The sequence below is a fragment of the Cannabis sativa genome, chromosome 9 (assembly GCF_029168945.1).
Source record: "Cannabis sativa cultivar Pink pepper isolate KNU-18-1 chromosome 9, ASM2916894v1, whole genome shotgun sequence".
Lineage (NCBI taxonomy): Eukaryota > Viridiplantae > Streptophyta > Magnoliopsida > Rosales > Cannabaceae > Cannabis > Cannabis sativa.
The window spans coordinates 60,981,814-61,004,184 of NC_083609.1; the positions used below are offsets into that span (position 1 = coordinate 60,981,814).

The 22,371-nt window shown below is 32.9% G+C and overlaps 4 protein-coding genes across 8 annotated transcripts; 3 read left to right on the top strand and 1 right to left on the bottom strand.

Moving 5' to 3' along the window:
• Window positions 1-193: 193 nt before the first annotated feature.
• On the bottom strand, window positions 194-7,999 carry LOC133031092 (cleavage stimulation factor subunit 77). The gene is made up of 23 exons (XM_061104389.1): window positions 7,826-7,999; window positions 7,640-7,720; window positions 7,473-7,535; window positions 5,947-6,056; window positions 5,717-5,817; window positions 5,329-5,390; window positions 5,075-5,215; window positions 4,804-4,932; window positions 4,207-4,253; window positions 3,862-3,925; window positions 3,657-3,777; window positions 3,468-3,526; window positions 3,320-3,388; window positions 2,750-2,890; window positions 2,555-2,619; window positions 2,150-2,246; window positions 1,952-2,011; window positions 1,691-1,843; window positions 1,543-1,609; window positions 1,363-1,464; window positions 1,101-1,274; window positions 575-796; window positions 194-494 (listed from the first exon to the last, which is right to left on the bottom strand). Exons 1-23 carry the CDS (start codon window positions 7,871-7,873, stop codon window positions 334-336), a joined length of 2,337 nt encoding a protein of 778 aa, XP_060960372.1. The 5' UTR covers window positions 7,874-7,999; the 3' UTR covers window positions 194-333.
• A 1,613-nt stretch (window positions 8,000-9,612) lies between these two features.
• Window positions 9,613-13,063, top strand: LOC133031090 (uncharacterized). 3 transcript variants are annotated; one of them, XM_061104381.1, is made up of 5 exons: window positions 9,613-10,073; window positions 11,131-11,327; window positions 11,432-11,675; window positions 12,120-12,714; window positions 12,803-13,063. In XM_061104381.1, the coding sequence occupies exons 1-5, from the start codon at window positions 9,657-9,659 to the stop codon at window positions 12,823-12,825; spliced, it is 1,476 nt and encodes a 491-aa protein (XP_060960364.1). In that variant the 5' UTR covers window positions 9,613-9,656; the 3' UTR covers window positions 12,826-13,063. The 3 variants fall into 3 exon arrangements, with proteins under 3 accessions (XP_060960364.1, XP_060960363.1, XP_060960366.1); XM_061104380.1 differs by having other exon boundaries at window positions 12,120-13,063; XM_061104383.1 differs by having other exon boundaries at window positions 11,528-11,675; window positions 12,120-13,063.
• Window positions 13,064-14,837: 1,774 nt separating this feature from the next.
• Window positions 14,838-18,329, top strand: LOC133031093 (uncharacterized). Of its 3 annotated transcripts, none has more exons than XM_061104392.1 (5): window positions 14,838-15,327; window positions 16,229-16,428; window positions 16,517-16,766; window positions 17,287-17,482; window positions 17,747-18,329. In XM_061104392.1, the coding sequence occupies exons 1-5, from the start codon at window positions 14,911-14,913 to the stop codon at window positions 18,043-18,045; spliced, it is 1,362 nt and encodes a 453-aa protein (XP_060960375.1). In that variant the 5' UTR covers window positions 14,838-14,910; the 3' UTR covers window positions 18,046-18,329. The 3 variants fall into 3 exon arrangements, with proteins under 3 accessions (XP_060960375.1, XP_060960373.1, XP_060960374.1); XM_061104391.1 differs by having other exon boundaries at window positions 14,864-15,327; window positions 17,287-17,926; window positions 18,018-18,329; XM_061104390.1 differs by having other exon boundaries at window positions 14,863-15,327; window positions 17,287-18,329.
• Window positions 18,330-18,706: 377 nt separating this feature from the next.
• LOC133031094 (ribosomal lysine N-methyltransferase 3-like) lies at window positions 18,707-22,120 on the top strand. Its single transcript, XM_061104393.1, has 4 exons — window positions 18,707-19,284; window positions 20,278-20,474; window positions 20,559-20,805; window positions 21,338-22,120. Exons 1-4 carry the CDS (start codon window positions 18,883-18,885, stop codon window positions 22,001-22,003), a joined length of 1,512 nt encoding a protein of 503 aa, XP_060960376.1. The 5' UTR covers window positions 18,707-18,882; the 3' UTR covers window positions 22,004-22,120.
• The last annotated feature ends 251 nt before the right edge of the window (window positions 22,121-22,371 follow it).

Here is a 22,371-nt window from a genome sequence, read left to right on the forward strand (position 1 = left end):
TGTGAATAATTTTAAATTTTGAATATAATTTTTAGTTACTCTTCGAAGAACAAAAATAGAAGCAGTAGCTACCACATTTTAAGGGGAACAAAACTAAGCACATTCCTTGGTTGAATCTTCAAACTTACTCCCAATTCATTTTTACATAAAGAGAAAACATTTCAAACAAAATTCAAATTTTAACCATTTTCCATAATCAAAACCAAAAAAAAGGACTTATTATTGCACTGAGATATTGTTACATATAGTTACAAATATGGTAAAGAAAGTGCTTGGTTAATACAAATAGAGCTACATTTTCTAAATCAAATAAGAATGTTCAGCAATGGTAAATCAACTAGTGCTTCCAGATAAATCTCCAGAAATAGCACTTCCATACGATGCTGAACCCGTTTGTGAAGCTGTTCTCCGAGCTTTCTGGAACTGTCTAATCCTGAAAGCGTCTCTCGGTAATGGCTGGCTCTGAACTGTTCTAGTGTCATCGTCGTCTTGTCCTGTCAATAAAGATGTTTTGAACAAAACCGAAGTATGAAATTATTTGCTTAACTTAAAGGAAAAGGAAGGAAACACATACTGTTCTCGGGTTCTTTCCTTTTTCCCCTAGTTGGTTTGTATGAGGAAACACTCGGAGCAGGGTGGGATTTGGTTGAACCGGAGAGGTCACTTGTAGTAGGACCACCAACACCGGAGGATAACTGCTTAGTGGCTGTCCCTGGCCTCACATTCTCGGTTTGGCTTCTCGGTATGTCACTCTGTAAACAAATGGATAATACAACATCCACATTTGGAGTTGGACCTGAAAAATTATAAGCACAACTTAAGGAGTTTAAGTCCATGAAAAGTACACATTTTATGGATTTTTTATACAATTTGTTCAAGAATAAAAAGTTGAAAAATATGAAAAAAATAGTATAAAGTAACTGATTATCCTAAGGAGGTAACTGATTACTCATTTTTCTCATATTTTTGTGAACTTCGCTAAAAAAAACCTATAAAAATGAAAATTCTCCTAAGCTAACTAAGAATTTAAAGCGAAATGACTAGAAATACACTAACTACAATTATCAACCGAAAATGAAAAGGGAAAACTTAATTATTACCCTCGATAGCAGGCAAATTTGTTAAAAAGGCTAACAAAGCAGGCGGTGTTGATTTCAGTATTTCATCGAAGGGATCCGTTGCTTGAGCTTGACCACTCACAATTGTAACGACGGGATTTGACAAATTGTTAGGAGGAACTCCGGGTATTGTAGTATTCGGAGGAATTCCAGTCCCTATCGAAGAACTTGCTTTAGCTATAACATAATGCTTAAAAGTCAAAAACTACTTAAAAATTTAATAGCAATTATGACAATTACACACCGAGCTTTTGTCGTGGATCGTAGGTCATCATTTGAGTAACATCCGGATATACAACGTTCGATGTCACGTTTGCATTGCTAATTAGCCCTGCAGTACTTTTATCTGCAACATAAAGAATTGAGTCGAAAACAACACAAGTAGTGAGTTATGACCAAGCTGCATTTACATAAGGACAAGTACCTATGAACCCCGAGCCACCGAGAATAGTAGATTTATCTGATTTCTTGTTGATGTTGTTAACAAGCCACTGAAAAGTTTGCAAAGATAATTGAGTACTATAATTAATGATAATTGAGTATTATAATTTACCAAAACAGAAAATAAATACCTCTTGTCTAGCCAAATGATCCAAGTCCCTTGTTGAGCAGGGCCAAAGATCCATAAAACTGTATCTCGATACAACATCCTGTAACGAACCCTCAAATACCGATGAATTCTCTTCACTTATTCCCGATAGCGCTTCTTTCCTTCTTTGTTCAACCTATAAGAACGAGCGGTCAAATGTCAATCTTATTGATAAAGTTAAATGGTTTACAAGAAGAAATGATAAAAGAAAATCATGCTGAAACAACAGAATCATTGTTCCTACTTTTAACATGCTAGCCAAATCTCCATAAGTTTGTTCGAAACGGACAAACCTTTTCCAAACCTGAAAAGGGAAACACAAAGAGAAAATGTGAAATTGAATGTGATATTTCTTTGGCTTAACAAGATCATGTCAAGAAGTACAGAGAAAAGCATAACACAAAAGACATGGAAATTTCTTTGATAAAGGATTAACAGCTACCTCAACAGAATCCTCAGGGCGAAGTGAGCTTAGTGCACGCTCAAATAAAGCCCTGATATTTCTATCATCATTCAAACGAGTTAAGAAGTCTGCATACCTACCATATCGAAAAATACACAAATCATTCGACATGGTTAGATGCTATAAGAGGCTTCATGTTCACCAAACATAGCATGAATCCAAACAACAAAGTAATTCATTTACACACTTGCTGAACTACAAGTAAAATCGCTAAATATCAAGTTCGGTTAACACATGTTCCATTTTCCAACAAATATTGTATAAGTTTACAAATGACAAATAAAATCAAATAGTGACAATGTTTTGGGAATTTTTGTTTATAAAATTAACTGTTTTTGCTTATCAATAGAACACAATAAAATGGTTATTTAGTCAAAAACCTACTCAAGAATGTAGACTGGCTCCTGCATAAACCGTTTCAATCCAGCTTCAAAAACATTGTGTGCCATCTGCAAGGGATTTTTAAAAGAATATGACCAGAATATTTAAGATAGCCTCGAATAAACAGTTTGCATCGATTTTCTTTGGAAACTTTAAAAAAGAAAATTATAGATTTAATTTAAAAAGTTAGATAAGAACCTTTGGATCTTTGTCTAGGCAAAAGGCAGTCATTGCATATGCCACGTAGACATGGTATGTACAGTTTGGGGATTTCCGAGCATCTAGAAAATATTTACGGGCTGCTTCAACTCCCTCGGTCCTCCTAAGAAAGCGAATAAACTGCCATGTAAAAGTAGATATTCATCACTGATAATAAACAGTTTTCATTAGGTGAGCAAAGAGAAACACATATACAAACAATACAAGCTCAAAATAAATAAATAATCCACAATGAAAATGGACCATAATGGAAGAAAAAATCGTAGTTTTTGACCATGGAAACCTAAACCAAAGAATAGCTCATTGGAAATCCATAATCTTCAAATATTTGGGAGCTTTCCAAAAATGGGTTTTCGGTTTTCCTATCAATAATACAAGTAGTTTTCTGGAAGTAATAGTAGCCCTCCTTCCAAACTTATTTCACTTTCATACAATAGTTGGATCAAATACCGTTTCCATAACTAAAGCTTCTCTCTCTCTCTCTGAGAGCTTTCCACACTCTCGCTCGTTCTATCATTTTACGAAAAAAGTATGGGTAGTAAATCTTACTTGTATATGTGCAAGAGCAGTTGCATTAGCCTCATCCCCAAGAAAGATCTCGTATATTTTTTTTGCCGACTGCAAGAAAAAGAACCCTCAGAAAGAACAAAACACAGACTAGTGATACTTATAAATAAGATCACCAAAGTTTCATTACCGGAATTGCTCCACGGGATTCCTCCAGTTCTGCATACGCATACCTTAGCATTTCCGAATCTGATTGTAGAGAGAGAGAAATGAAGTGAGTGTCTTTTTCAACATCTATGGGAGTAGTGAAGTGGGAATTGATTTACTTTTATTATAGAATCATACTAAGCTGAAGATGAGATGCGAAATATCATATTACCCGGAAGAGCCTTCAAAGCTCTCTGAAAAACTTTAACAGCGGAATCAAGCGCACCACATTTTGCATGCCAGGTAGCATACTCATACCATATATCAGGACAGTGATATAGATACATAAGGCACTGGATACCAACAATACGAAAATGAGAAATCTGTGAAACTTTGAAGAAAGAACAAGAAGCACGTGCGTTACAATATCATCATACCTGTTCATATGTGAAAGTAATTCTTTTGTTGGATGATACATTGTCTATCCTTTGTGGATTTCCTCTGAATGAAAAATAAAAAGAAACTATATTTGGATTAGAATCTATGAAACCATAAGAACCATGCATCAATAACACCACATAATTTCAATTTCAAGAGAAGAAATAACGGTATTTTGAGTAAATCTGTTGATTGTATTGAAGATTATTGTTATTCAATCTTCCTTCCACAATGTTTTGTTCAATTTTTTTATTATTATTTTTAACAATTTTGAATCCTTCATCATTCAAGATAATCGAAAATTATTAATGAAGTTTTACCAAAAATATAGTATAGATTCTTACTTTTCAAATTCTAACAACTTTTTCCATGCCATCCATTGCATTTCTTCCTACAATAACACAATAAAAAAGAGAAGAAAACATCAAATTAAATTTATTAAACATTTAAGTAAAAAGCTTTTTACAAACCCAATACAAGCTAATATCCTAAACAACCAAACTATGAACTAAATTTTTCATACACTTACAACAACTTAGATTCAAAACCCAAGTGAATGATGCATGTTTGGACAATGAGAAAGAAGATAAATCTGGAAAAACCTCCCATAAGGTTCACTTATGTGAGGCACAACAAGAGGAATAATAAGCTTGGTTGTTGTACTTAGCTTGGTTGTCATAATAGTTTCAACGTTAGTTGATTGTTTGAAACTAATCAGTTTAGATTCTTGGGAGATTGGCTATCTTGAATTAGCTACTGTTATGATTCTTTTTATTGTGTTCGACTTAGTCTCTAATCGAGACCAGACTTCGAGAAATAAGAGGAAGATTTCTGGTGTACATGCAAGTGTTCGTGGCTGAGATTTCGAGAGTTCTAACAAAAATCACAAATGACCAGTGCTAAAAGAAATGACAATACAATAGAGAAAAGTGGAAAACTACCTTGTAAGAGCCAGTTGGTGGTACAGCAAGCATATTCCAATCAATTTCATCGATATATTTCTTTCGCTCTCGATAGACAGCCCTAGCACTGTTAAATTTCGGTTGATATTCAGATATCAATCCTTTTGCCTGCTCCACACATAAAAATCAAATTTGTCATCTAAAATATATAGAATTCAGACAACATGAATACATACTTAAGTACTAATTGTTTCTTCGGGCAATAGAAAAACACACGAATACATATATGCTATAGAAACCAACAAATTACCAGTTGTCGGCTAACAGAATTTTCAAAATTCTCATAGTCCCTCCAAATTTGTTCAATGTGATGCACAGGAGTAACAATGGCTTTTTGATATACTTTCCGTACAGCAATCATTCGTAATGACTCTTCCTGTGGATGTGATGCCTGCAATCGTCTCATTCGAACATCAAAATTGATTAATAGAAGCAAGATATGAATCATGTTCAATCTTGTGAGGTCCATAATTAAAGTCAGAAATCAGAGAGAGAAGAACGAACCGGCAATGACTTTAAGAAAGTGATGTATTCCATCCACACAGGTCCAGATGCTATGTCCACTCCTGAAAATCTTTGCCAATATTAAACCCTAAACATATTTTGACCAAACTAAGTCGGTGGAGCAAAAAAAAAATGGTAGCCCACAAAATGTAAATACCAATCACATCCGCAATTTTTAAGCTATTTCGCAACATAAGAACAAATAGTTAATATTTCTTCCTATTTCTTTGAATTTTATTCTATTGATTAAATACGAAGTTTCGTAACAAATGATTAATGCTCATATTTTCATGCACTCCACAAATCATATATATATATGTATATATCCCTGGCAAAACAGTATAAACATCAATAACATCAAAAAGGCTCGAGTGATAAGAAGACACACCAACATAGTTGAGCATGAAATCGTATGCCTTCTTAGTTTCTTCTTGACCTTCTAGCCCTTTCTTGTCATTGCTCTTTCTTATGAACTTAATGTAGCATCGCCTACAAATAAGGCACAAGTGAAAAATGAAAACAAAATGCAGCTCGGTTTATAAGCACAACATATATACTTTATCTCCATAACATGAAAGAAACCATAGTTTACTGACCAACGCTATTAAAAAAACATACCAAAGAGGAACTTGGAGACAATTCAATAAACAACGGCTAAAAATCTGTTTAGTAGCATCATCATTATTAACAGCCATGTGTGCCTCTACATACTGTTTCCAATACTTCGCCTGAAAATAATGGTATACATCGTCATCAACCGAATATAATTCCACATAATACTATCGGAAATGAAAACCCGCCACTGTGTTTTTAATAGGAATTTTCTCTATTGATTGACAATAGAAGTGAACAAGACCAATTTGGGTATTCAAGAGATCCCCCAAGAGCTACTTCTCAATACAAATTTATTCTCCACACCCACAAATGAACTCTCTCCCAAAGGTGTAGCATTAACCTAACCACACTCTAACTAACTCTCTCCCTGCTCTCTTAAGCTAACTTTTGGGAGTGAGTTCTATCCAAGTGGTTAAAACAAATGGTATCAAGGCCATACACTATCAACTGGGACTGACCACGAAAAGGGCGACCTATAGAAGGGGCACTCTGTGGAAATTGGAAAAGCCCACCTGAGGCATTGGGATGTTTGGTGTTGGCAGCTTGTATGCATAATGGATTTGCTATTGTCAATATTAAAGGGGGTGAGTTTGAAGTAATTGAAAGATATTCTAAGCATGAGTCACTTGCATATGGAGCTGATTGGCATAGAGAAGAACCTATTCATGGCGAAGAAAGCAAGAACTCGTTGGTCGCTACTTGCTCTTTTTATGACCGACTTCTTAGGATTTGGAGGCCTCAAAGTAATCTTTACATATGAAAAATGTCTCTTGGTACTTCTATCAAGGTTAGTTAAAAACACAATAAAATGATTCTATCTATGTATCTGTACTTTCATTTTGTGAATTGTTTTTCTTTTGATGCATTAACTTTGATCTTTTGTACTGATTATTGTGAAAGAATCAAATTCTGACTTTATTTGAATTCAGCAATGACACCAAATTTAGTCTTTTTGGCTTAGACTTGTTACCTCTGAAATAATTATCTTGCTATTCTAAGACTCCTATTTATAATTTTTTGTTCTTTTAGAAATTGGAAAAGCCCAGAGTGGGCCACCGCAGAGTAGGCCACTGTAGACGTCAAATCCAAGGAGTGGTAATTTTGACTAAGAACGGGATTTTTTCTAAGAAGGAAAAAAAATAAAAAGAGACCACTTGTCTTAGACTGATCATCCCCAATCATGTATTAATACTCTCACTCATGGCAGAGGAAAACCATAATAAACAAAACATAAGAGTATAGTCAAAACACGGAATTGGTTGGTGGTATATAACTATTTCAGCACCCTCCCCTCTTAAGCTAGCTAGCTTTTGGAGTGAGTTCTACCAAAGTGGTTGTAACATAACTCTACATTCGGCCATAGTGTAGTTAAGACCCCCAAAAGAAATAAACTTTAGTTCAACCCATGAAAAAACAATCTAAGGTATAACAACTCCATCAAAGCTCATACCAAAACACTTACAGTTAAATAAAATGTACAAAAATATGAAAAAGGAATTAGGCCAAAGAAAGCTAAAAAAGAAGCTTACAGCAGTAGGAAAGAGAGTAAGGAGCTGTTCATAAATTGGAATAGCCTCCAAAATAGGCAAACGCTACAAAAAAGAAACAAAAAGCATAACAAGTTAAAATTTTCAATTGAACCCAATAACCAAAAAAGACAAGTGAAACATAAAAAAGAAGAGAAATTTGAACAAACCATGGCCTCATTAGCTCTAAGCTCAGCAGATTCAACATTGTATTTATCATCCACAGCTTTATCAGTTGCCGAATTCTTCTCCTGAAAGTAAAAGAGAGTGTTCTTAGTATTGGTACATAGAAAAATAACAAAACCCCAAAATTGAGAAATGAAAGGGAAAAGTTCAGAAGAGGAAAAAGATGATACCTTTGATTCGGGTTCGAGTCGATCTTCAACAACGGGCATGGAAGCCATTTTCTCAGGTGAATCAGTGTCCCAAAATTGAGTTTTGAGAATTTGGGAAACAGTTTGTGTAGTGAAAGGAGTTAGCTTTTTTAAATTAGACAAGTTCTTATTAATTAGGTTTTTTATTGATAATGGACATTTTGATAGATAGCTTATATTATAAATATTTATAATTATCCAATTGAAAAAGAGAAAGAAAAAAAAAATTGGGAGAGTGTTATTACATTAATTTAAATTTAAGCTTTTTTTAACAATATTTAAAGTTAAACTTTTTTAATAATATTTAAATTTAAATTATACCTCTAAGAATAATTAATATATTATAACAAAAAATATATAATAAATTTATTTATATTGAATTAATAATTTTATTCTTTTAATCAGGGTCGGTCTTGAGTTGAAATGGGACTTTACTATAAAGATAAATAGTATTTTTAAAAATTATTAAAAAAAATATGTATATTTTTTAAAAAATATTTTTTTTTACTTAGGACCCTAAAATGAGTGGTCCTAGGCGCAGGCTTAACCCGCCTATGTCTAGAGCCGGCCCTGAAACATTGTGTTGAAGCTTATTCTCTTTATCATAAATGATATGATTGTCTTAAAATAACCTAGCTTGTTCTTACATTTGAATTTTTTAGTGTAAGACGATTCGGGGAGGGAGAGTGAAAAAGAGAGATCGATGAGAAAGAGAGAAAGAAAAAGCTAGAGAAAAAAATTTAGATAAAAAAATTATTTATTTATTTATTAATAATTTTATAAATTTAAATTATTTTTTTTTAATTTTAAAATAAATTTTGAAAAATACTTTTTTATAATTTTTAAATAATTATATTAGGTGGACCAACATAAATGTGCCACATGTACATAATGGTACACGTAGGCAGTCCATGTGAGCAGTTAACTGAGATAAGTGGATGGCACATTAAATTTGCTAACATTTTAGCAGTTTGTAAAATCATAGCTGAGAGGGTTTAGCCGCAAATTACTCCTATCAAAATAAAACTTAATAATAATCTGATCTAAATGTATTATGATAAAACTAGTTACATTTTTTAGATCTGTTTCTGTTAGGAATTGTTTTTTAGTTAGTTATAGTAAAAAAAAATATCAAAAATTAAGCTTACTACTTTTACAATTTTGAAAAATACATAGTCCATTTTATAATTTAACAAAGTAAAAAGTCCAATTAGTAACTTTTGTAAAACACAGAATCCAAAATAATATATAAGACCATCTCCAATGGATGGTGTATATTTTGGGTTAAATTTAGCCAAAACTATACCATGAAATTTTTTATATTTGTTCAATGCATAAAGTACAAATTAGTTATAAAAGTCAATATTACCATTAATACACATTCAAAATATACAAAATAATTAATTTTTATTTATATTATTTTAATATCTTATAAATATATCTTATTCAAAGTCAATGAATAGTATTAATATAAGTTGCAAAAAGGTAATTAAAAAATGTAATATCTATTGTAGGCAAAAATTTAGCTCATGCTATCTTTTGTGCTAAATTTGATACAATTTTTAGTTTTACTAAATTTGACACACATTTTACATCACCGTTGAAGTTTAAGTTTTAGCAAAATATTCTAAAAAATAGCAATACAACACACCAAAAAATAGTAATTCTTAAAATAATCTTTAAAAAACGACAAAAACTAACTATAGATTAAACGACATTAAACCCAAAGAAACGACACAAAACTTTGCTCTTCATATTTCATATTCATAACAATAAAAAAAAAAAACCTCTTTCTCAGAAGACTAGATCATCAATGGCCGCCACCACCACCACCACCACCACCACCAGACGAGTTCGTTCATTCAAGCGGTGGTTAAAGTCCAAAGGTATCAACTTTATCGATGCCCTCCAAATTTGCGACTGCCCTCTTCAAGGAATCTCAGTCAGAACACTCTGCGACCTCACCTTAGGTGACGTGGTCGCCACCATACCCAAGCAGGCTTGCCTCACCGTAGAGACTAGTGGTGCTAGAGACCTCATTGAAGCTTATTCTTTGAATGATGGTGATACTCTGGGTCTCGCTGTGGCCATCATGTACGAGAGGAGCCTCGGCCAGTCATCCCCTTGGGCTCCTTATTTTAGTGTCACGCCTTACCAAGAGGAGTCCTTGCCTTTGGTTTGGACTTCGGATGAAGTTGATGGGTTGCTCTGTGGTACTTCGATTCACAAGGTGTGGTTTTTAGTATAATTATATCTGTGTATTTGTGTATACATAATACATATATGTGTGCTTTTCTTTTACAGTTGTATTGTATATGTGTATATATTTGTGTATATGTATTTTCACAAGGTGTACAAATGTACATATATCTGTATGTATATGTACATGTATATATGTATATATGTATATTCACAATATGTTTGTGTTTTTTAGTACAGTTATATATATATATATGTTTGTATATATTTGTGTTTAATTTAGTACAATTGTATATGTATATTCACAAGGTGTACCAAAGTATATCTATGTTTATTTGTATGTGTATATATGTATAAACACAATGTGTGTGTTTCAGTACAATTATATATGTATATTTGTGTGTGCATACATATATTATGTGTTTTGGATGATTATCTGTGAACTGTGATGGGTTGATGTTGGCTTAGGTAATAATGTATAAAGCTCTGTTATGTTATTTTACTTAATACACATTGCAACATGCAATTGAATACACATTGTGTGTGTAAAAATTGTGTGCAATTTAAGTGTGCATAATCTATTTTTTTAAGGAATGTTAATTGCAATTTCCTAACCTCCTATTTCAAAGTCTTTCTCAACCTCTATTCTAAATCTACATGCATGGCGGTATTTGTTATAGCTGCACCTTTATCCCTGTAAATTTTTTAAACTTCTGAATAGTTTATAATCCCGAAAACAGATTTCAATGATTCGTGTTAAACTAGAATATCACTGTTTTCAGTACAGGATGATGTTGTAACTATAATTAGGTTGATGGTCATTTATATTAATATATACAATTATATCTACATGTGTATTATCTAATTTTTACACACATATCTTTTGGCTATTAGTGATGATTTTCTGTGAAGGGTTGATGTTGGGTTATGAAAACATACATTCTTTGTTGTGTGAGTGAATATACTAACCAAAGATCATATTTTTCAATGAGTTGATGATGGTGTTTTAGGAAAAAGGCAAAACTTTGAAATGTAGAGTATATGTCATCTTAAACAATGAGCTTTAACATGTAGATAGATGTAGGTAGGCAGTGAAGGATGATCAAGCTCTAATACGCGAGGACTGGGAAGAGAGAATTCAGCCTCTATTGAAAATGGAATCTTCAAAGCTCGATCCCAGCTTCTTTCGCGTTGAAGACTATTTCGCTGCTAAAACTATCATTCATTCTCGCTCTTTTTGGGCTGGTGACTTCCATGGTTATGGAATGATTCCTTTGGTTGACTTGTAAGTTTATTATTATTGTTCATGTCAAATTTGAATAATACCCTTTTGTTAATATATGTAAGCTGTATCAATCCTTAACTTCCACATGTTTTGTTATATTCAAGGTTTAATCATAAAACTGCAGCTGAGGATGTACACCTCGTAGGTGTTTCTTATTCATCTTTTGATTCTGATTCTGATTCTAATTCTGATTCTGATAGTGAAGTTGATAGTAACCAAGTGAAAGATTTTACCTATGCTTACAATAAGAATTCAGATAATTCAAAGATGGAGATTACTCCTGAATTAGATGATGAGTTTGGAGATATGAAGATGATTATGGTCAAACATGTCAAAGCTGGATCCGAGGTTAGTTTTCTCCTACGATTCATTTGGGATTTGTATAATGATGGTTGGTTTAATTCTGTAATGAACACTGGAATCGAATTTTTCTGTTTTGTTTGTTATATTTCGATGAAGGAAGGTATTGAGGTGAAATTTGTTGAACTAACAATGTAAATAAAATTGCTAAAAATAACCACGCTCAATTTACTATACAGTATAAATCTATGGTTACAAAAACAAATTATGTTACCATAAATGGTTATTTTGTTAATAAAATTTTTCAAAACTCGAGTATATGAGTCATTTTGCTTCTTATTTTATTGTTCTTTTAGTAATGGAGAAGTAATGATGTAATGGTGATTGCATTACAAGGTTTTCCAAAGCGAAATGAACAATGGTATCGAAATTTTGATTCCATTACAATTTCTGTTCATGCCAACCGAACACTCATTAGCCTTGTTTTGTCAGGTGTATAACACTTATGGTTATATAGGTAATGGAAGACTGCTTCACAAGTTTGGATTTACAGAGCCTAATAACCCACATGACATAGTGAACATTGACATGGAAATAGTACTCGAATGGAGCTCGTGGTTATTCTCTAGCCGACACACTAGAGCAAGGGTATCACTATGGAAAAAACTCGGTTTCTCAGGGTGTGAGTGTGACACTCTAGTAGGTTCTGATTATTTTGAGATCTCGTTTGATGGAGAGCCTCAAATAGAGCTACTAACTTTGTTATACATAATTTTGTTACCGAGGAATGCATATGACAAATTGGATTTTGTAGTTCGTGTGGATTCAATAGGGATGGAAGGACAGGGCTTGTTTTTGTTGAAAGTAATCACAAAACCGAGCAACAACACTTTTGTGAACAAAAGTGTTGGCGATGCTCTTTTGACAATTGCAAATATTAGAGAGAGTATTTATGGTTCGAATTCGTTAGAGGATGATATTGAAGCGTTAGAGAAGTGTTGTCGCGTAAGAGATAAGAAGTTGTACCATTCTTTGGCGCTTCGAATTAGCGAGAGAAGGATTCTTCAGAAGCTCAGAGGTTATGCTGGTAGGAGAACTTCACACTTGGAATGTATCTCAGATTTTTGCACTATTTCATGTATTTAATACAACTAGTTAATTCTTCAATTTCACAGGTATGGAGTCACCCATCGTCTGAGTCGTCTGGGTATAGCCCATGTTGAGTGACCACTGCTTAGGATTATAGTATTCAATGTTTTGTTAAACAAGAAACTTTTGTAATATTCTCTTGATTGAGATGAGTTGAGCATTACATGCTACTATGCTAGATTCTTGTACAAAAAGTTGTGTCCAACTAACCGTGTAAACTAAATCTTTGTTGGACGCTTTGTCTTGCCTCCGAAGAGTTTTCTATGACTGATAACGTGTTTCTTTTCTTTTTGATTTTTGTGTTTTATTGGAAAAACGCTCGCACTAGAACTTTAGATTTATATACTTGGTCATTATTATGCAAGTGACCTTAAGCGTTTGGGAAATCATCGAAGCACTAGCTTAGTTGTGCAATTTTTTTTTCTTCACGACACTATTGTTGGTGGCACGCTTTTTGATACATCATGAAAGAATGAAGCTATGATCAATACCATTTGCGACATAGATAGTTGATAGTTTCTTAGAACTTGTCATCCACAAAAATTAGTTAAAACAAATTGTAGTATATGTATAAATATTAAATTATCTAAAATATAAGTTTATTATGATATAGTATTAAAAAGTATTTACTTTTATATTTGGAAGATTTATTTCGTGTTTGGTATTATATAGTTTCACTTTGTAAGAACTCCAAATCATTGTGTTGGAGCTCATCCTATTTATCACAAATGATATGCTTATCTCAAAATGACTTAGTTTGTTCTTACATAATTGTATCATATAATTAGAATATTTATGTGAGAGAATCTCATTAAAAAAGTTGAAAAATTTACAATCGTTGTGTGGAATTAGAGAGATTTATGGTTTTTAAAATTTTATTGACAAAAATATAAATTACTTATATTTTAAAATTATCTTTATATTATAATATTGTGTCAAATTCAACACAAAATGTAGTATTATGGTAAATTTTAAATAGAAATTTTTATAAGTTTGTTATTTATTATTAATAATATTAATAATTCTTTTTAACAATCATTTATAATAAATTTTAATATATATTTTTTTAAATGGTACATTCTTTAATTATAATATTGTCATTAATTGTTTTTTAAATATTTAATTTATTAATTATCATTAATAACATTTGCTTATATATTTGCAAATTTTACTAAAATATTTACATCTTTTGCATTAGAAATGATAAAGGAAAATTAATGACTCGAGTAAATATCATTTTAAATTGGGTAAATACTATTTTGGACCCTCTGTTTTGCAAAAGTTACCAATTGGACCCTGTGTTTTGTTAAATGATAAAATGGACCCTGTATTTTCTAAAATGGTACAAATAGGACCCTGAATTGATTTTTTTTGTCAAAATAAAGTTTAATTATAATCCGATCTAAAAGTGTTGTGATAAAACTGTTTACATTTTTTGTATCTATTCGTATTAAGCATTGTCTTCATGTTGGTTGTATTAAAAAAAAAGTTGTCAAAAATTAAGCTCATGGTCTTATTTTCACTATTTTAGAAAATGCAGGGTCCATTTTGTCATTTAACAAAACACAGGGTCCAATCTGTAACTTTTACAAAACACAGGGTCTAAAATGGTATTTACCCTTTTAAATTTTGTGTTTTGCAAATGTTACTAATTAGATCTTTTGTTTCGTTAAATAACAAAATGAACCATATATTTTTCAAAATAGTTTAAATAAGACCATAAACTGATTTTTTTGTCAAAATATAACTTAATAATAATAATCCAATCTAAAAGTGTTATGAAATTAGTTACATTTTTTATATTTGTTCGTGCTAAGAATCGTTTTCAAGTTAGTTATTGTAAAAAAATTATTAAAAATTAAGCTCAGAGTCTTACTTTTACAATTTTAAAAAATACATAATTTATTTTATAATTTAACAAGGTACAGAGTTCAATCAGTATCTTTTGCAAAATACAAGTTCGAAAATAGTATGTAATCTATATATTAATTCTTCAAATAATCTTTAAAAAAACGACAAAAACTAACTAAATCAAGATTAAACGACATTAAACCCCAAGAAACGACACAAAACTTTGCTCTTCATATTCATAACCAAAACAAACCTCTCTCTCAGAAGACTAAAGCGATCATCAATGGCCGCCACTACCAGCACCACCACCACAACCAGACGAGTTCGATCATTCAAGCGGTGGTTAAAGTCCAAAGGTATCAACTTTAACGATGCCCTCCAAATTTGCGACTGCCCTCTTCAAGGAATCTCAGTCAGAACACTCTGCGACCTCACCGTAGGTGACGTGGTCGCCACCATACCCAAGCTAGCTTGCCTCACTGTACGGACTAGTGGTGCTAGAGACCTCATTGAAGCTTATTCTTTGAATGATGGTGATACTCTGGGTCTCGCTGTGGCCATCATGTACGAGAGAAGCCTCGGCCACTCATCCCCTTGGGCTCCTTATTTTAGTGTCACGCCTTACCAAGAGGAGTCTTTGCCTTTGGTTTGGACTCCAGAAGAAGTTGATAGGTTGCTCTGTGGTACTCAGATTCACAAGGTGTGTTTTTTAGTATAATTATATCTGTATATTTGTGTATATGTATTTTCACAAGGTGTACAAATGTACATGTATATGTGTATTATATGTACATGTATATATGTATATTCACAATATGTGTTTTTTAGTGCAATTATATCTGTATATTTACATATATTATTATGTGTTTTTGATGATTATCTGTGATGTGTTAGTGTTGGCTTAGGTAATAATATAAATCTATGTTATGTAATTTTACTTAATACCTTGCAACATGCAATTGAATACACTTTATGTGTAAAAATTGTATGCAATTTGAGTGTTAATTGCAACCTCCAATTTCAATGTCTTTCTCAACCTCAATTGTAAATCTATATGCATGGCTGGCGGTATTTATTATAGCTGTAAAACTATTTCACAGTATACAATCTCGAAAACAAATTTGAATGACTCGTATTAAACTAAAATATCATAAATTCTGTTTTTGGTACAGAAAACTATTTAAAAATTTATTAGAATGGTGTTGTAACTATAACGATGATAAGAAAGAAAATAAAAAAATTGGCAATGTTTTTGGGTGTGGAAATTGAAAAGAAGTTGAAATAAGAGGCTGATGTTACCACTTCTCAATTTTGTTTAGTGGGTTGATGATTGTTTATATCTATTTTTCTCACACACATATCTTTTGGCTATGAAAATATACATTCTTTGTTATGTGAATATATAAACCCAAGATCAAATTTTTCAATGAGTTGAGTGTTTTAGGAAAAGGCAAAACTTTGAAATGTAGATCATGTTATCTATGCATACTATGCATATGTGTATTCCATTTTGATCAAACCAGAGGCCATTTTGTATAATGGGATGGTGTCTTTTGTTTTAAGAAAGTACAAAGCTTTAACATGTAGATAGATGTAGGTAGGCAGTGAAGGAAGATCGAGCTCTTCTACGCGAGGACTGGGAAGAGAGAATTCAACCTCTATTGAAAATGGAATCTCTTAAGCTCGATCCCAACTTCTTTCGCGTTGAAGACTATTTCGCTGCTAAAACTATCATTCATTCTCGCTCTTTTTTGGTTGATGATGACTCCCAAGGTTATGGAATGGTCCCTTTAGTTGACCTGTAAGTTTATTGTTGTTCTTGTCAAATTTGAATACCCTTTTTGTTAATATCAATCCTTTAACTTCCACAATCTTCTGTTATATTCCAGGTTCAATCATAAAACTGCAGCTGAGGATGTACACCTCGTAGGTTTTTCTTACTCTGATTCTGATTCTGATTCGGATTCAAATCCTGATTCTGATAGTGAAGCTGAGAGTGAAGTTGATAGTAACCAAGTGAATGATTTTACCTATGCTTACAATAAGAATTCAGATAATTCAAAGATGGAGTTGGAGGATGATGATGAGTTTGGACCTATGAAGATGACTATGGTCAAAGATGTCAAAGCTGGATCTGAGGTTAGTTTTCTCCTATGATTTATCTGGGATTTGTTAATCTCAGTTTCGTTAAATCTAACTAAACTAACACGTGTTTACTAATTAATTGTCCACTTTCAATAAATAATTTCAAAGCTGAAAAATGAAAGAAGAAAAAAAACTAAATAAATAATAACATATGTCTATTGTTCTTTTTCTTGAAATTTTAACTTTGATTGTTATTTATTTTAAGATTCTTTAATAATTTTTAAAAATAAAAATAAATTGGACCGCTAATATATTGGTAAGTGACATTTTACTTAACTAAATCAACAGTTGATGAAATTTGTTGTAACAACAACTGTAATAAAAACGTAACATATAGTATTTATGCTGCAAATATCCCTTCGTATAAATAATGTAATGGTGATTGCATTATAAGGTTTTCATAATCGAAGAACAATGGAACCGAAATTTAGATTCCATTACAATTTCCATTCATGCCAGCTTCAAATTTGTTAGTATTTTGGTTGTTGTTTTGATAGTTTTCTTCTTTTGTCAGGTCTATAACACTTATGGCTATATAGGTAATGCTACACTGCTTCACAAGTTTGGATTTACAGAGCCTAATAACCCATATGACATAGTGAACATCGACATGGAAATAGTAGTCGAATGGAGCTCGTCTTTATGCTCTAGCCGACGCGCTAGAGCAAGAGCATCTCTGTGGAAAAATCTCGGGTTCTCTTTCCCTTGGTGTAAGTGTCAACCCCTAGAAGGTTCCAATTATTTCGAGATCTCGTTCGATGGAGAGCCTCAAATAGAGCTAAGAACTTTGTTATACATAATTCTGTTACCTATGCATACATATAACGCCTTGGAGTTTGTAGTGTCAGCTTGTGTGGATTCAGTTGGGGTGTTAAAGAAAAGAAAGGGCATGTTTTTGTTGAAAGGAATGACAGAACCGAGCAACGACACGTACGTGAACAAAAATGTTAGTGATGCTCTTTTGTCAATTGCAGATATTAGAGAGAGTCTTTATGGTTCAAATTCATTAGAGGATGACATTGAAGCGTTAGAGAAGTGTTGTCGCGTAAGAGATAAGAAGTTGTACCATTCTTTAGCGCTTCGAATTAGTGAGAGAAGGATTCTTCAGAAGCTCAGAAGCTATGCTGTTGCTGAGGCTGCTCACTTGAGAACTGGTTTTTGGAATTTTGATTTATTTCTCTTTAGTTTGTTGAGAATAGTTAAAAAAATGTGTACTGAATCATATAATACTGTTCATTCTCACAGGTATGGAGCGACCGTCGTTCGAGTATAGCGTGTTGCATGGTGACTGCTTATGGTTATAGTATCAATGTTGAGTTAAACTGGAAGCTTTTGCAATATTGTTGAAGGTTCTCTTAATTAACATCAACACACTAGAGCCCTTTTGTTTGAATTTTGTTGCTGATCTTTTTGACCTCATACAAGATCAAGATGAGTAGATTCTTGTACAAATAGCTACGTACAACCAACCATGTAAACGAAATCTCTGCTGGACGCATCGTCTTGCTTCGAGAGTGTTTTCTATGATTGATAATGTGTGTTTGTTTTTCTTGTTGATTTTTGTGTTTGATGAAGGAGCACTTGCAATCGCACTTTAAATTTATAGGCTTAGTCACTTTAAATCTCTCTCTCTTCAGTAAAGTACGAGTTCCATTCACTACGATAACACCCATTGATCCTTCTTTTCCTTCCTCATCAATGTCAATTCGAGACTCAAAAAACCGAATAAGCAATGTAATGTATAGTTGCTAGTGAATCAACCTCACCAATCTTCTTGACAGTCTCTGAACTTGATAAAATTCTGTCTAGAAGCTCTTAAGTAGTGTATATGGATTTGTTTAGATTCTTCTTTTTTTTTTAATTAATTAACTATTTATTTATAAAATTATTTCTATACTAATATTTTTGTAAGTTTAATGAAGAACGTAATTTAAAACCAAACTCATATCTAACGAGAGTATAATTCTTCAACCAAAGTATAATCATTAAAAAAACGACAAAAAACTAAATGGCTATTAAACGACATTAAATCCTTAAAACGACAAAAACTGTCATCATATATTATACATAGGAAAAACCTCTTTTGTCAGAAACAACTTAGCAATCATCAATGGCCGCCGCAGCCATCACCACCAGCAGACGAGTTCGAGCATTCAAGCGATGGATGAAGTCCAAAGGTGTCGACTTTAGCGATGCCCTCCAATTCCACGACTGCCCTCTTCAAGGAATCTCCATCAGAGCACTCTGCGACCTCACCGTAGGTGACGTGGTCGCCACCATTCCCAAGCTTGCCTGCCTCACCGTCCGGAATACTGGTGCAAGAGACCTCATTGAAGCTTCCTCTTTGGATGGTACTCTCGCTCTCTCTGTGGCCATCATGTACGAGAGGAGCCTTGGCCAGTTATCCCCTTGGGCTCCTTATTTTAGTGTCATGCCTTACCAAGAGTCTTTGCCTTTGGTTTGGACTTCAGAGGAAGTTGATAGGTTGCTCTGTGGTACTGAACTTCACAAGGTGTGTTTTTTTTAGTATAATTATGTATGTAAGTGTATGTATATATGTATATATAATGATTAATTAGCATTGCTATTAGTTACCTTAACCTTTAAGTGCATAACACTATAAATGTTGTTAGTATTTTTTATATTATTTATTAAACTAAATGTGTGCGATCCCATATTGAATTTTACAGTATGCCGGCTCTTGAGCAATGCTATTAGGCACTTTAAGCTTAGGTGGACAACACTATACCGATATGGAATGTTGTTAGTAATTTTCTGTTTTGTTTATTTAATCAAATGTGTGAGACTCGATATTGTATTTTACAGTATTCCTGCTCTTGTGGCTCCTTAGCATTTTTTGTCAAGTGTAATATATGTTTATTCTATGTTAAGACCATATTTTTGATGGGTTTGATGGTGTTTTAGTAAATACATGCAATTATATTTGTAGTATATGTATGAATAAATAGGTATTTTGTCTGCTGAAAGTTTGTCATTAATAAGATTGTGCCCTCCAAATTATTAGCAATGTTAAATATGAACATTAGTGAAATATGGGACTTCGTTAGACTTCTGTTAAGTAACTAGCAATTTTACCTCTAAAGTATGACCACTATTATAATTTACTAACGGTCAAGGTTCAGGCAAAATATTTAACATAAGTAGTAATTTAGGAGGGTGTGATCTTTCAGGTCAAAGTTCAAGGGCCAAAATACCAATTTATTCTTTAATCTTTTGACTGTTAGTGTTAAAGATGATCATCTGTAATGCATTGATGGAGTTTTAGGAAATACACAACTCTGAACTATAGAATATGTATCTATTCATGTGTGTGTTTGTTTTTACCAAACCAAAGACCATTTTGTGTAATGGGTTGATGATGTTTTAGAAAAAGGCAAAATCTTTGAAATGTAGATTATGTTATCTATGAATGTGCAATGGTTGGTGGTATATTTTTTTCTTTAAAAAGTACAGAGCTTTGACATGTTAGATAAGATGTAGGTAGACAGTGAAGGAAGATCAAGCTCTTATATGTGAAGACTGGGAAGAGAGTATTCAACCTCTATTAGAAATGGAATCTTTTCAGCTTGATCCTACCTTCTTTTGCGTCCAAGATTATTTCGCTGCTAAAACTCTTATTGCTTCTCGGTCTTTTATGATTGATGACTTCCATGGTTCAGGAATGGTTCCCTTGGCTGATCTGTAAGTTAATTGTTATGTCGAATTTGATTACCCTTTTGTTCATATCACTCCTTAAGTTTTACATCCTTCTATCGATTTTTTCAGCTTTAATCATAAAACAGGAGCTGAGGATGTTCACTTCACATCTGTTTCTTCTCACTCTGAATCTGATAGTGAAGCTGATATTGACCAAATGAATGGTGATAAATATGATGACAATGATTCAGATGATTCAGAGATAGAGATCAGTCCTTTGGGGATGAAGTCTTCGGGCGAGTCTTCTTCTGAATTGGGGGATGAACCTTCAGCTATGGAGATGATTATGGTCAAAGATGTTAAAGCTGGATCTGAGGTTAGTTTTTTCCTATGTTTCTGTGTAATGTTAGGAGTTGCAATCATGGAATATTTGGGATATGTTGGTTAGTTTTTCTGTTTTGTTAGTTATATTTCAATATAGGAAGGTATAAGAGTCATTTTGCTTCTTGTTTAATTGTGCTTTTATTAATTGCGTTACAAGGTTTTTGAAAGCAAAACAAACAATAGAATTGAAATTTCGATTCCATTACAATTCCCGTTCATGCCAACTTAACTTGTGTGTGTGTATTGTCTCACATTGCTTGTGTGTGAGCATTTGTGAAGTCTATATTACACTTAGCAGCTACCAAACCTTAACCCCATCAGAGAGTTTCAGTAATTGGGTAAATGCTGTGTTTGATGTGATTAAATCTATCAATAAAACACACACAATGTGTTCGATTTTCATCAACTCATTAGCCGATGAAATTTCATTCTTTTTGACTTAACATAAGCTTTACTTTGAAAATGAGTTGTTAGGTTGGTTTTGGTAGTTAAGTTATTTTTTAATCATTTTCTTCTTTTGTCAGGTTTACAACACTTATGGCTCATTAGGTAATGCTGCATTACTTCACAGGTATGGATTTACAGAGCCTAATAACCCATATGACATAGTGAACATCGACATGGAAATAGTACTCGAATGGAGCTCGTCTTTATTTTCTAGCCGATGCACTAGAGCAAGGGTATCACTATGGAAAAAACTCGGTTTCTCTGGGTGTGAAAGCCAAGAAGAGTCTGATTATTTTGAGATCTCGTTCGATGGAGAGCCTCAAATAGAGCTACGAATATTGTTACACATAATTCTGTTACCCGAGGATACATATTACGAGTTGGATTCTGCAGTGTCAACTTGTGTGAATTCAGTTGGGGAATTAAAGGAAGGAAAGGGCATGTTTTTGTTGAAAGGAATCACAAAACCGAGCAATGACATGTTCATGAACAAAAGTGTTGGCGACACTCTTTTATCGGTTGCAAATATTAGAGAGAGTCTTTATGGTTCAAATTCGTTAGAGGATGATATTGAAGCGTTGGAGAAGTGTTGTTGCGTAAGAGATAAGAAATTGTACCATTCTTTGGCGCTTCGAATTAGCGAGAGAAGGATTCTTCAGAAACTCAGAAGTTATGCTGCTGAGGCTGCTCATTTGAGAATTGGCAAAAGAACTTCTGCAAGGAAGAAACCTAAGAAGACTTGAAATGAAATATGAGATTTTTGTAATGATTTGATTGTTTTTTTGAAATATTTCTTGTTTTCAAGTTATGTTTTTTTCAATTTAAAAGAGGCCAAAACAAGGTTAAGAATTTTTGTTAAAGTAATCCATTTTGATTATCAATTTAAAGAAAAAAAAAAGACAATTAATTTTGGATACACTTAAAAAAGTTGTCCTTATCCAATTTAACTATTGTTATGCCAGTGAAGTTAAGTGTATGCTTTTCTTAATATAAAATATTACATGTCATTGTTGAATACTACACATTTTGAAACTCAGATGGATTTAGTTCAAGAGCCACTGAGCCACACATTTGGGATTAAGTCTTGTCTCAAAACTCACTCTTTTTCAAA

Coding starts and splice junctions, on each gene's coding strand:
- LOC133031092 (XM_061104389.1), bottom strand. CDS start 7,873: ATGGCTTCCATGCCCGTTGTTGAAGATCGACTCGAACCCGAATCAAAG. Junction 5,818..5,946: donor TGTCTCCAAGTTCCTCTTTG/GTATGTTTTTTT, acceptor CCTTATTTGTAG/GCGATGCTACATTAAGTTCA. Junction 5,216..5,328: donor CTTTCTTAAAGTCATTGCCG/GTTCGTTCTTCT, acceptor AGACGATTGCAG/GCATCACATCCACAGGAAGA.
- LOC133031090 (XM_061104380.1), top strand. CDS start 9,657: ATGGCCGCCACCACCACCACCACCACCACCACCAGACGAGTTCGTTCA. Junction 10,074..11,130: donor GTGGTACTTCGATTCACAAG/GTGTGGTTTTTA, acceptor AGATGTAGGTAG/GCAGTGAAGGATGATCAAGC. Junction 11,328..11,431: donor ATGATTCCTTTGGTTGACTT/GTAAGTTTATTA, acceptor GTTATATTCAAG/GTTTAATCATAAAACTGCAG.
- LOC133031094 (XM_061104393.1), top strand. CDS start 18,883: ATGGCCGCCGCAGCCATCACCACCAGCAGACGAGTTCGAGCATTCAAG. Junction 19,285..20,277: donor GTGGTACTGAACTTCACAAG/GTGTGTTTTTTT, acceptor AGATGTAGGTAG/ACAGTGAAGGAAGATCAAGC. Junction 20,475..20,558: donor ATGGTTCCCTTGGCTGATCT/GTAAGTTAATTG, acceptor CGATTTTTTCAG/CTTTAATCATAAAACAGGAG.
- LOC133031093 (XM_061104390.1), top strand. CDS start 14,911: ATGGCCGCCACTACCAGCACCACCACCACAACCAGACGAGTTCGATCA. Junction 16,429..16,516: donor ATGGTCCCTTTAGTTGACCT/GTAAGTTTATTG, acceptor GTTATATTCCAG/GTTCAATCATAAAACTGCAG. Junction 16,767..17,286: donor ATGTCAAAGCTGGATCTGAG/GTTAGTTTTCTC, acceptor TTCTTTTGTCAG/GTCTATAACACTTATGGCTA.